The sequence below is a fragment of the Hyperolius riggenbachi genome, chromosome 2 (genome assembly GCF_040937935.1).
Source record: "Hyperolius riggenbachi isolate aHypRig1 chromosome 2, aHypRig1.pri, whole genome shotgun sequence".
NCBI lineage: Eukaryota > Metazoa > Chordata > Amphibia > Anura > Hyperoliidae > Hyperolius > Hyperolius riggenbachi.
The window spans coordinates 194,810,725-194,825,900 of NC_090647.1; the positions used below are offsets into that span (position 1 = coordinate 194,810,725).

The window sequence follows — 15,176 nt, forward strand, 5'->3', positions numbered from 1 at the left end:
CAAACTGCACACCGAGCGCTGCAATTAGTATTGTGGGCTATGTGTCGTCCAAGTTTTCTAGCGGCTGCAAACGCCCACAATTCCTGCATCAAGTTTTCCCCCTATACGGTGAACAACATTATTCAAGTCTACTGGGCCTGCTACTGTTTCTGCTAATGAGAGTATGAGATATGAGGGAGTGACCCATCTTCCTATCCAAGCACTTAAACCTTCCCATTTTCCTATTCAATCCCTTAAACACAGCTAGCATTTCATATGCCATAATTCCTACTACAACATATTTTTTTTATTTAAAAAATGGACCATTGTTCAAAGATCCAATCATGCTTCATGAAAGATGAAACATTCCAAAGCAAAGCATATTCTGCACATTTTGCAGGCATGAAGGTCTTCAGTACAGAAAATAATATTTTTTTTATCAAGTATAACTGTTCTTAGCTCTAACTGTAACTTAAGTGCTGATTAAACATAAGAGAATCTAAATCTGTATTTTTTTAAATAATTGTCTTCCAAACACTTGGCTTAAATGGTTGCACATTTTCTGTTGCATAATTCACACAGGAAATGTTTCAAAGCTACAAAAACAATTAAGGCCTGATTATAAAATGTGGATACAATACAATTGTAAGCATATGAGACAGCTATTCAGAGTCTCGGTTATGCTCTATACTCTGTAATGGTATACAAAACAGTAAATATTGGTTAACTAAATCTGTACCAGCAGTCTCTGGCCCCTTAAGGACCAGAGATTGCTGGTACCGCAAAACAGCGCTTACTGACGAATTCTCACACAGACCACTTGCTCCCCCATCACCGCAGGTCCCTCTCTCTGCCGGCAGAACTCTTTCATTGGCTCCTGACCCTGCCCACCAATGTAACCCAATGGGATTGGCTTACAGTGATGACAGGGTCAAGAGCCAATGAAATCGCCTCCTGACTGGCTCATACAGCTCTGCCATAATATAGACGGCAGAGTGCGTGGGCTGAGGCAACGGGTGTGCGGCATTAAAGCGGACCCAAACCAAACATTTTTTTAAATCAAAATATTTACTTACACCACTCTGACACATACAAAGATGAATAAACACTCCTTCAGCCTATGAGCATTTCAGTGCATGCTTTTCACCCTTCTCTTTTCATAACTAGGGTTATACAGGTGGCAGCCATTAGCAATTCCTCCTTTGCCGGACACCTCCTACTCCACCAGTCTGCTGGATTCTGTCCCGGCAATATGAAAGGAAGGGAGGGGTTCCCTAATAAATGTAAAATATTTTATATTTGTCATCATGCAGCTGAAAAAAGGCTGATATTTATTATTATAATTCAGAAAACATATTTTATTTCTGAAATCTTGTATTATTAATTTGGGTCCACTTTAACTGCGCTAGCGGCGATTTAGTGCAGCGACCCGTCCGTATGCGGTGGTTTTTGGTGCCAGCAGTCTCTGGGCTGGTACTGAAGGGGTTAAACAGCAAAATTCTCCTGAGCTTGATTGAATACATTGGAAACCATAACTGATCTAGAAGACCAGGCCTGTATTTAATACAACTTAAGTGCTAGTTGATGGGAAACGTCTGCCACTCTCACCTGGGTAATATTTGAGATGAGGGTAGCTAGTAGGTGAATGAGTTCATGCATGAAGCAAGTAATGATTACAGGATATCCTGGATTTCTACTTTAGCTATCCCTGGCTAGTTTGACACCGATGTGTAGCTGTTGCTTTGCACAGCTAAATATGTTACTGGTGCTGGTGGAAGAGACAACCTCTGTGTCGCACCACCAGCTTTGTCCCCTGCAGTTCAGAACTGTGGCACTTCTTCAGCTTCCCGTACCTCTGTTAAAGAGTAACTGTCGGGCATAAAATAAAAAATCAATTATTTTTATCTGGTAAACAAGTAATAAGGATGCTAATCAGGCAATCCAAAAGTTAAAATCACTATTACTTTTCTTGTTGATAAATTATCATTCCCCAGTTTACATGACACTTATTTGGTACACAGAAAATTTGGTACACAAAAGAGAAGTTGCAGGGCATGCTGGGTTGTCTTTTTTTTTTGCTTCTCTACTTCCCCTCAGACTTAACTAATGCAGCCTGATTGGCTGAAGCCTCTTTCCCTCCCGTTTTCCCCTCCCACACCTCTGTTCCTCTCTGATTGACCAAAATTTCTCAGGCTGGAACAATGCACTTTCTATAGTGAAGGGCGGGCAAATCAGGCAGAGGAGACTAAGGGCAGATATTACATCACGACTGGCTTCAAAATAGCCACAGTAAATATGGAAACTGTCTAGAATAGGATTCTCTACTTTTCCTTTATAAAATTCACAGGAATCATAACGTGGACAGTACAATACATGTGTTATGTAAGTAGAGCAAGTATTTATCTGCTTATATATTTGTTTTTTTTTCCTGAGATAGTATGGCTGACAGCTCCTCTTTATAGGTCCTGATTGTTATAGACATAGCTGGTTATCTCACTAGAACGTGGTGCTGAGGAAGATAACGCCACTGCAGGAAAGAAGAGGCCTCACTCTTGCAGCAATGTAGTCAGTGATAGCATATATATTTTTGCTGTGTTCAGGTGACTTTAGTAGCACTTTAACACTACTTACATACAGGTTCCATTCCAGGAGATTGTTTGTAAGTTGAATTTGTTCACAAGTTTGGTCATGTGTTATATACATAGTGAAACGTGGATAAATAATTTACTTTTGTAAATGTACTTTACTTTGACATTTCTGTATTTGGACCTATAATATAAACAATGTTTTTTGGTTATTTTCACTGTGTTTAAAGTGGAATATAACCCTGCATTTCAACTTTGCTCTAAAACATTATTTACAGCATATTATATGCAAAAAGCATTTTTTTTTTTTACTAGACCAGCATTGGAAGGGTTAAACACAGAGGTTTTAAGTTCCGTGGAGAGATATGCAGACGTTCAGATAGTTACATTCTATTTAGTTATATGTATATATTTAGAAATGTTACACACTCTTTGGCTGTCCTCCAACTCCTCAGTGAGAGAGATGAGTCACATTCAACACTTAGATACATTTATGTAAACAAAATGTATCTATCTCAAGTTCGGATGCGTCTGCAGAAATCTCCAGGAACTTTAAAGCCCTGTGTAACCCTTCCAATGCTGGTCTAGTAAAAAAAAAATGCTGGTTGCATATAATATACTGTAAATAATGTTTTAGAGCAAAGTTGAAATGCAGGGTTATATTCCGCTTTAATTAGCTTTAAACTACTTGTTACAGTATTAAACTGTTGCATATAACAACAAAAATATCTAATAACAAAAACAGTAATGTATATTTTGTACAGGGAGACAACTTTGTATGTATAAAACTTTGTAACTCAAGTTGTTTGCAAATAGGAAACTGTCTGTATTCAGAGTCAAGTAAAGACTGCAAACCTATTAACAAATTTGCTTAAAGCACACTGAAGTGAGAAAAATATGGAGGCAGCCATATGCATTGCCTTTTAAACAATATTAGTTGCCTGGCAGCCCTGCTAATCTATTGGACTGCAGTGGTGTCTGAATAATACCAGAAACAAGCATGCAGCTAGTCTTGTCAGATCTGACAATGTCAGAAACACTTGATCTTCATATGCTTGTTCAGGGTCTATGGCTAAAAGTATTAGAGGCAGAGGCTCAGCAGGACAGCCAGGCAACTGGTAAAGTTTAGGAAATAAATATGTCAGCCTCCATATACCTCTCTTCAGTTGTCCTTCTATACATTCAGGATAGGATTACACATGGCTGGTGCCTAGATGGGTGGCAGCCCTAGTGTTTCTCTGGCATGCAGTTTTAGTTTCTTGGCTCACACTCTGCATGTGACAGAGAATCTAGCGCAGGCATGGGCAAACTTGGCCCTTTAGCTGTTAACCCTCCTGGCGGTCTATTAAAAATCGCCAGGGGGCAGGAACTACAAGTTCCACAATGCATTGCAGGAATCTGACAGCCACAGTCATGACTCAAAGGCAAATGCATTGTGGGACTTGTAGTTCCGTAACAGCTGGAGGGCCAAGTTTGCCCATGCCTGATCTAGCGCGACAAAGCAAGAGTTGAAAAGGACATGATTTTGCAATGTACTGTACAATGACTAAAAATGTGACTATGCTCATGTGACTGTGACTCTGAATAGTTATGTTGCACTTTGGGTGTATGAATGCTGCATGGAACATTTTATAAGTTAGAATGCAATAGAAGCCTTGAAACAAGTGTGGTTGGCATAACCTGCCATCATCACAAGAGCACTGCAGTCAAGTGAGGTTAACGTCTTATCACCAGTATACTCATTTCTTGCAAGCTCATATTTAATACACCTAAATGAACCACCGACACTGTACAGCTTTAAATAAAAGATGCCTGTAACAGATTACACACCCTATAACGAATGAAAGGAGATGTATCATTGAATTAAATGGCAAAATAATATGTTCCAGTTTTAATCTATATGTAAATTCTGGAAATGACTTTATAGCTAAGTTTTGATTGGCAAGAAAAGTCCTTCAGAACTCTGATTAGCATTTGTATTGAGAAAGGGTCAGAGACCGGAAGCAATGCAGAATGCGCAATTTTTGCCTGCTCATTCGTGAAGTAATCTAGCTACTCATTTGTGAAATCAATTCCATACTTAGACTGTACAGCTCAAATTTTACAAATCTTAAAAGCAATAAACTTATATTAGCTGTGGGCATTCCTTAATGCGCTTGTATATTACATTCTTAACAGAAATAATATGTGCATAGAAGAAAACAGTATTAAATATTCAAAGGGTAAATGGGCATTAACTTTTTTTACATAATGATATTTTGCAAAGGGGTTTTCTATCCCAAGTGATTTTAATATAATCTTTATTTCCATTACAAGTTGTGCAATGGGCCTGGTCTCCAAGCATTGTTCAGTTTACAAGAGAACACACTAAGGCTAGCAGGAAAGAAAAAGAAAGAAGTAATGTTACCAGGATGAGTAGTTGTGCTCCATATTACAAGAAACAGCTGCATGCTAGGGACATTTCTGTGCAGCCTCAGCCACAAACTGTTACCCGAGGTATCCAGCCCCCACCCCTGCCAGATGATAGTAATCTAAAGTGTGTACAAAGCTTGCCCTTGGTCATTTACAGTAACGGCCTGACTATTATATTGTTAAAACTGATTTGAAAGATCTATACCCTTTCAGTAAACCACAACACTGCATCTGAGCAGCTTTACTGTCATTGTGTGCTTCCACCCACCCCCAACCCACATACCTTCAGTGGTCCTAGTTAGGGCCCGCTTCTTCATGTGCATATAACATGCTCCAAAGCTGCCTGGAACTTCTGCCGACAGCCTGGGCATCAATGATAAGGCTACTAGCATTGTCACAAACAAGAAGGAAGATACAGCCCAGGATTGCAAGGGGTGGGGCCCCCTGGGGTACTATTGGATGGAAAGTCCTGCTGCAGTAGCACTCTGAATATGAGGTTAGTGCAGCCTGTCTACTTCCAACAAAGGCAAGTACCCTGGAGGAGTTTAAGTAGCCTTTAGACCAGTTTTGCACTAGAAATGCATTTGTGGTGTAATGCCCCACTACAGTGCACCGCACAAAATGACTACTGACAGAGTCCCGAGGTACCCCCCTAGAGCCCCCCCCCCCCACACACACACACACACACTAAGTGACAAACTCCCTGCTGGACAGGAAGTACGCTGCTGGGTTTTCCAGCTCTATGCATTGGTCAGGAGCAAATTTCATTGTGATCACAGTCCTCAAGAGGCCAGAGCCAGAGGGTCCGGCATAGGTTTAAGAAACTGAACTGTGAATTGAGACATAGCAGCAGGGTTGCTGGGATGCGCTGTATTTAACAAAGAACTAGAAGGGAGGTTCTGCCTGGAAGTGAATGTTACAATTTCAGAACGGAACTAAGGCCTGGTGAATAGGTTGAGAATTTATAGACCAACTCTATTGGTAAATGATTGTTCTTCAATTAAAGAGAACCCGAGGTGGGTTCTAAGAATGGGATGCGGCCGGAGCTATGGAGGAGGCGGGAGAGCGACGAGACTGACACTGGAGAAGGTAAACAGCCGGCTACGACACGCTGTGTGTTGAAATAGCATGGCTGGGTGATTTATGGGGGGCAAGCAGAGCGCAGAGGGGGCCTGGGGGGAGCGGTATAGCAACAGAGGCTGGACAGTATATGCAGACCCAGCCTCTGTGTGCTGATAACATTCTTAGAACCCACCTCAGGTTCTCTTTAAGTCTTGCAGAATGACAAAACAATACAAAATATTGTCTTGAGTACTCCTTTAAATACAGTATACATTTATTAGTAGTACACCTTATTATTTACAAGTAGACCTAAGCCCGTTTAAAAACGGGCTCTAGGTCTGTGTTTAAACACCTCCCTTCCCCTCCGCCCCCATCCTCCCGTGACCGCCGCCACTGCCGCACATTCACCGCACATGCACGCGTGCCCGCTGCACTACCGCGATGCGCTCACCTGCCACACGCCCGGCCCCCTATCTGTCCTGCTCTCGTCCAATGGCTGTCCCTGCGGCACATGCGCAGTAGCACGCAGGGACTCACACACGGACATGGGACGCAGAGACAGTAGGGCTTTATTATAGAGGATAACAGATTTCTAAGCCATCCACATTACTTTCAGTTAGCTAAAATACTCAGGAAAGCTTACTTTTTTTTTCTTCGATTCAAATTCTGTTATACTTAATCAACTATGACAAGCCCAAGTATCCCCTTGAGCCCATCAGAAATCCCCTGTGGGGTATGTATACCACATGTTGAGAGCCTGGGCAATAGTTCTTACATATGAAACACATCATAGTGCCTCCAACTGTACTTTCCCATTTTAAAAGAAGCTCATTATACCTTGCAGAGGTCCACACAGCTAACACCGTTCATTTTTACATCATTAAATTACCTATAAAAAGAAAAAGAGCTATAACAGCTCTAACATATTACATTTTGCAAAGCAGATTATGACAAAAGGGAGAAAAGCTCACAAAGTGGCATAGTCTTCTCCAAATACAGAGTGCTACATACAAAAAATGCACATTAATACTGTAAAATCTCTTTCCAAAATCAGCTGTGAACAAAAACCTATAACAGCAATCATTAGATTGCACTGTTGAGCTAGCTAGTATGAAAGATGATATTCTTGATTTGTGAACTGCACATGTATACACACACACACACGTATACAGTATTACAGATAACCATTTAATTCCATAACGTGGCTATAGGAAATGTTTTTGTTGTAAAATGCTTACTGCTTATCTCATGGGGGAAAGACAGGCGCACTGGGCTTAATTTAATTGCAGCTATGTCTGCCCCTATTATAGACTTATATTGAGAGAAATCACACAGCAATAAAATGTCTGCTTACCGGAACAAGGAACTCTTTGATTTTATGCCCTTTAGTAAGGGCATCTGCAGTCTCTTCTTTTGAAAGCTTTGTAAAAAATGTCAGCATGTTCTGGCTTTTCTGTGTAAGCAAAGCAGCCCATATTCCTCGGGATATTAAAGTATTATCTTCAGTCACTTTGGAGGTGGGATTGTTTAGGATACCAAGTCGCATAAAACTGCTCTTTTTCTATGAGATGGAGAAATGGGGGGGGGGGGGGGGGGGGGCATAAAAGTTTTAACAGTGAGTTGACATATTAATGTATAACACATACCATATTTCACAATTGAAATGAAACTTAAAAAGAGGAACTGTAACCAAAATAACAATCAAATTGCTTATTATTTTTTACAACATTCATTTATAAATTATTTAGTCAGTGTTTATCCATTGTAAAATGTTTCCTCTCCCTGATATACTTTTTGAAATTTATAACAGGCAGCAACATCTTCAGTACTGGCAGGTGATCTCTGTGTAATGTTTGTTTCCCTAAGAGCTCTTAGCCACTTTATCCACAAGTCAGTAGATATACGTCCTCTGTGACTTCATTTAAGCCACAAGTCAGTAAATCTACTGACTTGTACAGAAGCAGTGCTGTGCAGGATTGGGATTGCTCTTGTGCACATTTCTGGCACTATCTGATGCAGCACTAATTGGTGAAAGAGAATACAGGTCCTTCTCAAAAAATTAGCATCTTGTGATAAAGTTCATTATTTTCTGTAATGTACTGATAAACATTAGACTTTCATATATTTTAGATTCATTACACACAACTGAAGTAGTTCAAGCCTTTTATTGTTTTAATATTGATGATTTTGGCATACAGCTCATGAAAACCCAAAATTCCTATCTCAAAAAAAATAGCATATCATGAAAAGGTTCTCTAAAACGAGCTATTGACCTAATCATCTGAATCAACTAATTAACTCTAAACACCTACAAAAGATTCCTGAGGCTTTTAAAATCTCCCAGCCTTGTTCATTACTCAAACCCGCAATCATGGGTAAGACTGCCGACCTGACTGCTGCCCAGAAGGCCATCATTGACACGCTCAAGCAAGAGGGTAAGACACAGAAAGAAATTTCTGAACGAATAGGCTGTTCCCAGAGTGTTGTATCAAGGCACCTCAGTGGGAAGTCTGTGGGAAGGAAAAAGTGTGGCAGAAAACGCTGCACAACGAGAAGAGGTGACCGGACCCTGAGGAAGATTGTGGAGAAGGACCGATTCCAGACCTTGGGGGACCTGCGGAAGCAGTGGACTGAGTCTAGAGTTGAAATATCCAGAGCCACCGTGTACAGGCGTGTGCCGGAAATGGGACTTTTGCATGTCATTCAGAAATCAAGGTGCCAGAGTCTGGAGGAAGACTGGGGAGAGGGAAAAGCCAAAATGCCTGAAGTCCAGTGTCAAGTACCCACATTCAGTGATGGTCTGGGGTGCCATGTCAGCTGCTGGTGTTGGTCCACTGTGTTTTATCAAGGGCAGGGTCAATGCAGATAGCTATCAGGAGATTTTGGAGCACTTCATGCTTCCATCTGCTGAAAAGCTTTATGGAGATGAAGATTTCATTTTTCAGCACGATCTGGCACCTGCTCTTAGTGCCAAAACCACAGGTAAATGGTTTACTGACCATGGTATTACTGTGCTCAATTGGCCTGCCAACTCTCCTGACCTGAACCCCATAGAGAATCTGTGGGATATTGTAAAGAGAAAGTTGAGAGACGCAAGACCCAACACTCTGGATGAGCTTAAGGCTGCTATCGAAGAATCCTGGGCCTCCATAACACCTGAGCAGTGCCACAGGCTGATTTCCTCCATGCGACGCCTCATTGAAGCAGTCATTTCTGCAAAAGGATTCCCGACCAAGTATTGAGTGCATAACTGAACAGAATTATTTGAAGGTTGACTTTTTTGTTTTAAAAACACTTTTCTTTTATTGGTCGGATGAAATATGCTAATTTTTTGAGATAGCAATTTTGGGTTTTCATGAGCTGTATGCCAAAATCATCAATATTAAAACAATAAAAGGCTTGAACTACTTCAGTTGTGTGTAATGAATCTAAAATATATGAAAGTCTAATGTTTATCAGTACATTACAGAAAATAATGAACTTTATCACAAGATGCTAATTTTTTTTAGAAGGACCTGTATATGTTTCCTGAGCTAATGAGATTGATTTTTACTACTTGTATTTTATCATTTCATAGTGAAAAATACACTCTGTAGCATTATTTCAGAATCAAATATCTTCACCATAAATTGTGACCGGAACATAATCTAAGTTTTGTGATACCGTATATACTAGAGTATAAGCAGAGTTTTTGAGCCCAAAAAAGTGGCCCAAAATTGGGGGTCTCGGCTTATACTTGAGAAGCTATTTTGAATAGCCTGCAGTGCCTACCCGCCTCCACCCCCGGAGTGCTCCCTCGGAATGCTAGGCATAATGAAGCGTTCACCTCCGAGTCTCTTCCTCGCTGCCACCTAACCCCTCACCAGAGGGGAGCGATGTATGCTGCTTTCGGCTTCCCACGGGCCTTTCTCCCTGCCACCGCTCACCAGAGGAGGCGATCTGTCCTGCTTTTGGCTTCTCCCCGCTGCTTCCCCAGCAGGCTGCATATGCAGTGAAGCACATAACGGAGCATTGGCTCTCCCATCCACGCTGCCTGCCGGAGTCTCGAATCTATGACGTCCCGCAGTGGTGCACGTCATAGATACGAGACTCCAGCAGGCAGCGTGGATGGGAGAGCCAACACTCCGTTATGCGTTTCACTGCATATGCAGCCTGTCGGGGAAGCAACGGGGAGAAGCCAAAAGCAGGACAGATCGCATCCTCTGGTGAGCGGTGGCAGGGAGAAAGGCCCGTGGGAAGCCGAAAGCAGCATACATCACTCCCCGCTGGTGAGGGGTTAGGGGACAGCGAGGAAGAGACTCGGTGGTGACCACTTCATTATGCCTAGCATTCCGCACAATTATGCACCCGCTTATGGCAGAGGGAGCACTCCGAGGGTGGCCTGCACTAATTCAGAGAGAAGCTGTGCACTATAGAGGAGCTGTGATGCACTGTATCTGCATATGCTGGGGGGCTAGAATGATATGAGACAGATATGGTAAGTGTACTTACTATACACTAATATGAATTTGTGCTTGCATGCAGTGTGAAATTTGTATGGCATTAGGGTCACATGAAATGGCTGTATGATGATTAAATCACTTTAATTTACTGTACATTTCTGTACTGTACTGTTTACTGTACATTTTAGTATAAGAAATGTTTGGCAGTATACTTAGAATGGGGAGATGATCTTGCCTGCACACTTTGCTGAACTTTTCAATACAGAATCTGATTTATTTATAAAAAAATATGCCAAATAATATATTTGGCAACTGGAGAGTGGAATTCTTGTCCTCCTGAGATTATTTTAGTGTGTGTCTGAAGACTGAAGCTGCATACATGCTGACGGTGGGACTCAGAGGCTGGTGGGTGAACGCTCCGTTTTTGTGGCATTTCCTACCCACGGCTTATACTCAGGTTAAACATTTTATCCAGTTTTTAAAGGGAAAAGTTGGGGGGTCGGCTTATACTCGGGTCGGCTTACACTCGAGTATATACGGTAAGCAGTAAGAATAGCCAAACAAAATTTGTGTTTTTTATCTACAGTAGCACTTTTTATTTTTAAACTGGAATTGGGAAAACTGAGAAATGTTTTTTTTTTCTATGTCTTTCTTTGTTTTCCCATTAAAATTCATAGAAAACAAAATTGTTCGAGGGAAAAAAATACAATGAAAGCCTAGTTTGTCTTGAAAAAAACAATATATATTTAATTTCTGTGTCCTAAGTAGGGATAATGTTATTTCTGATTAAATAAGGACATAGCTTAACTGTCAAAACTGCTCTGGTCAATAAGTGGGAAAAAAGGTCTGGATGCGAAGTGGTTAAAGGACAACTGTAGTGAGAAATATATGGAAGCTGCAATATTTGTTTCCTTTTAAACAATACCAGTTGCCTGTCAGCCCTGCCAGGCTATATATATATATATATATATATATATATATATATATATATATATATATATATATATATATATATATATACACCGGTATATCATATTTGGATGTATAGAGTAGTGTCTGAATCACACCAGAAACAAGCATGCAGCTAATATTGTCAGATCTGACAATAATGTCAGAACCACCTGATCTGCTGCATGCTTGTTCAGGGGCTATGGCTAAAAGTATTAGAGGCAGAGGCTCAGCAGGACAGCAAGGCAACTGGTATTGCTTAAAAGGAAATAAATATGGCAGCCTCCATTTTCCTCTCACTTCAGTTGTACTTTAAGCCAGTACCAAAACATAGCTGGTCTCCCAGAATGCTCTGGAAGGGAGAATTCTCTATAACTAACAGCCTAGGACGAGCTTCGTTGGGAGGGCGGGGCTATGTACCAATATACAGCAATTTATAGCTATAGGAAGTGTTTCTGATGCTCGAACCAGTATAAATTTAAAGTGGGTAGCCTGATTAATTGACTGCATTCTATTATATGTCGTTACAGTTCCACTTTAAAGGAACCTGAGGTGTGAACAATATAAAAGGTGGCTTTCCTGACTTCCTTTTCAGTAATTTTACTTGTCTGGTTGGTCTGCAGATCCTCTTTCTCTAACACTTTTTGAATCAGCAGCACAGAACTATAGTATGTACATCAGATGTCCTGATTCTACGTACTGCATACTTATTCAAGGCACGAGATTTAAAAAGGACTAAAACCACAAGAACAGCACAGCATCCAGGGAGTGTAGCACAAACTGCAAAATAACCTCCTAGACTCGTTGACCATTCTGTACGTTTTCATTTTAGAGAAGTAAGATAGGGAGACTTTGAAGTAGCTTCTATGAGCAGGCAAACAATTTTTTTTACAGATTTTTTTCAGTTTTCTTTTTAAGCAGCGGTGAAAGGAAGATGGAGACAAGATTTGTTCCAGCCAACGCTTTCTAAAAAATGGCTGGAAACTGAATGCAGCAGTTGTACAGCATTTGTACAGCATTTGTATGCCATTTTCTAGGTGGCAACTACAGTCATGTCAGCCATTACGTGGCCCTGCCACTGCTGTGTGAAAGTTGAAAAAAGGGCAAACATTTACACTTCAAAGCAAATGTGTTTCAATAAGCACAGAAGTCCCTTTACCATAGAAAAGTTTCCTAACAAATAAGATACACCGTGACTTTCAGATCACTGCATTCATGCTGTGTAATATAAATGCTATGCAGCATTACTATGCAGAAGTCAGCGCATACAATGATCAAATATGGTTACTTACAGAAAATAAAGAATTTTAGCATTTAGCTACACACACACACACACACACACACACAAAAATGATGACACGTCTCATCTTAAAGTGTACCCGAGGCGTAGTGACATGATGAGATAAACATGTCTATGTACAGTGCAACACTTTAATAACCAGGCTGTTTTACTTGTTTTATTTTGCTGCTTGAAAGAGTTAATTTCTAGGCATGGAAATGACAGCTTCTGTTTTGTCTGGAATAAAGTACACTTCACTAATAAGCAAATTACAGCCATAAAAGGATTCCTGGCAGAATATAACTTCTGAGAGCAGAGGGAGATAGAAAAGGGTCAATAGTTTGTGTATTCTCATTTAGGGACACTGAGCAGAGACAACAAAACATTCAGTCTAATTTGTAAATGTTTAAATATACAATAAAACCATGGGATATCTAGGAGTAAAGGGATACATACAATTCTTTATCTCATCAGTTTACTTTCACGTTAAGGATTTTTGAGATTGAAATCTGTATAAAACTGTTGAGAGCTACGTTTAGATTTTCTTAGCCATACCTTAAAGGCTAAGTATCATATGGGGTCATTTATTAATGCATCTGCAGTAATGTCCAGCGTCATCTTCCCCGCAACCCCCCGTTTTTTACGTAGCAAGTGATTGGAAATTGTTTTACTTGGATTTTTCAGCATCTGAGAGCACTGCTCACTGAACAGGTACACAGAAATCCAACAAACGGAAAGAAACACATATTTGCTTTTGAATATGGCAAAGAGGAAGGGTTGCTATAATCGTATATCAATAAGGAGACATATGATAAATCTAATTTATACTCCCTTCATCTAGCAAAAGGCTGCACAGGCAATTATGTAAAAAAAAATCCATTCAATTTACAAATACATTTACAAATAAAGGAGGCTACCAGTCTCTAGTGCCAGAAATGTCAAACAACAATAGGTATTTGAAGCAGCAGCACCTGGGACTATGCTTTGCTGTAAAGCACAGAGCTTGCAAGCTTATAGTCTTTGATATACCCCTACCCGTTCTGCCCAGTGATGGCGTAGGAGTGGGGAACATGATGTCAGCACTAGTTGAGGAGTGGGAAGCATGATGTCAGCACTAGTTGAGGAGTGGGGAACATGATGTCAGCACTAGTTGAGGAGTGGGGAACATGATGTCAGCACTAGTTGAGGAGTGGGGAACATGATGTCAGCACTAGTTGAGGAGTGGGGAACATGATGTAAGCACTAGTTGAGGAGCGGGAAGCATGATGTCAGCACTAGTTGAGGAGTGGGGAATATGATGTCAGTACTAGTTGAGGAGTGGGAAGCATGAAGTCAGCACTAGTTGAGGAGTGGGAAACATGATGTCAGCACTAGTTGAGGAGTGGGAAGCATGATGTCAGCACTGAGGAGTGGGAAGCATGATGTCAGCACTAGTTGAGGAGTGGGAAGCATGATGTCAGCACTAGTTGAGGAGTGGGGAGCATGATGTCAGCACTAGTTGAGGAGTGGGGAGCATGATGTCAGCACTAGTTGAGGAGTGGGAAGCATGATGTCAGCACTAGTTGAGGAGTGGGAAGCATGATGTCAGCACTAGTTGAGGAGTGGGAAGCATGATGTCAGCACTAGTTGAGGAGTGGAAAACATGAAAGCAGCACTTGTTGAGGAGTGGGAAACATGATAGCAGCACTTCCTCAGGAGTGAGAAACAGGATAGCACCACTCGTTGAGGAGTGAGACACATGAAAGAAGCAGTTGTTCAGGAGTGGGAAACATGAGGTCAGCACTAGTTGAGGAGTGGGAAACATGATAGCAGCACTTGTTCAGGAGTGGGAAACATGATAGCAGCACTTGTTGAGAAGTGGAAACATGATGGCAGTACTAGTTGAGAAGTGGGAAACATACAAAAGGGAATGGGGAGCATTACAGCAGCATTTGTTGGGAAATGGTGGGGTTGATTGCAGCAATTATTGGAGAGTGGGAAGGACTTGTGGTGTGTGGACCTAAAAAATCATGGTAGCAGCATTAGTTGGAAGGAGAGAGAGCAACAAGTCTTGTCATTGAGGGAAGGGAAGGGAAGGTGGGTGAATGGCTGTCCTTGTTGGGTGCAGAGAACCTCAGGGCAGCAATCATTGTGGGAAAAAGGTAGGAGGGGAATCAGACTGTTACTGCCATCCAATGGATGCTTTTGTGTTTACCACCTACTGTAACTGACAGCTTCATAGTCATTAATAGTGCGTTTTACTCTGGAACAAATGCACATCTACAGTGGCTTGCAAAAGTATTCAGCCCCCTTGAAGATTTCCACATTTTGTCACATTACTGCCACAACCATGAATCAATTTTATTGAAATTCCACATGAAAGACCAATACAAAGTGGTGTACACATGAGAAGTGGAACGAAAATCATACAGTATTCCAAACATTTTTTACAAATAAATAACTGCAAAGTGGGGTGTGCGTAATTATTCA

General features: G+C 41.1%; 1 protein-coding gene across 3 annotated transcripts in view; it reads right to left on the minus strand.

The window, feature by feature from the left end:
* The window catches only part of UGGT2 (UDP-glucose glycoprotein glucosyltransferase 2), a 379,277-nt gene that overhangs the window by 152,078 nt on the left and 212,023 nt on the right, over positions 1-15,176 (minus strand). For all 3 annotated transcript variants that reach the window (XM_068267932.1, XM_068267930.1, XM_068267931.1), the window contains exon 21: positions 7,393-7,599. In XM_068267932.1, the coding sequence (XP_068124033.1) occupies positions 7,393-7,599 (207 nt within the window). The remainder of the gene's footprint in view (positions 1-7,392; positions 7,600-15,176) is intronic.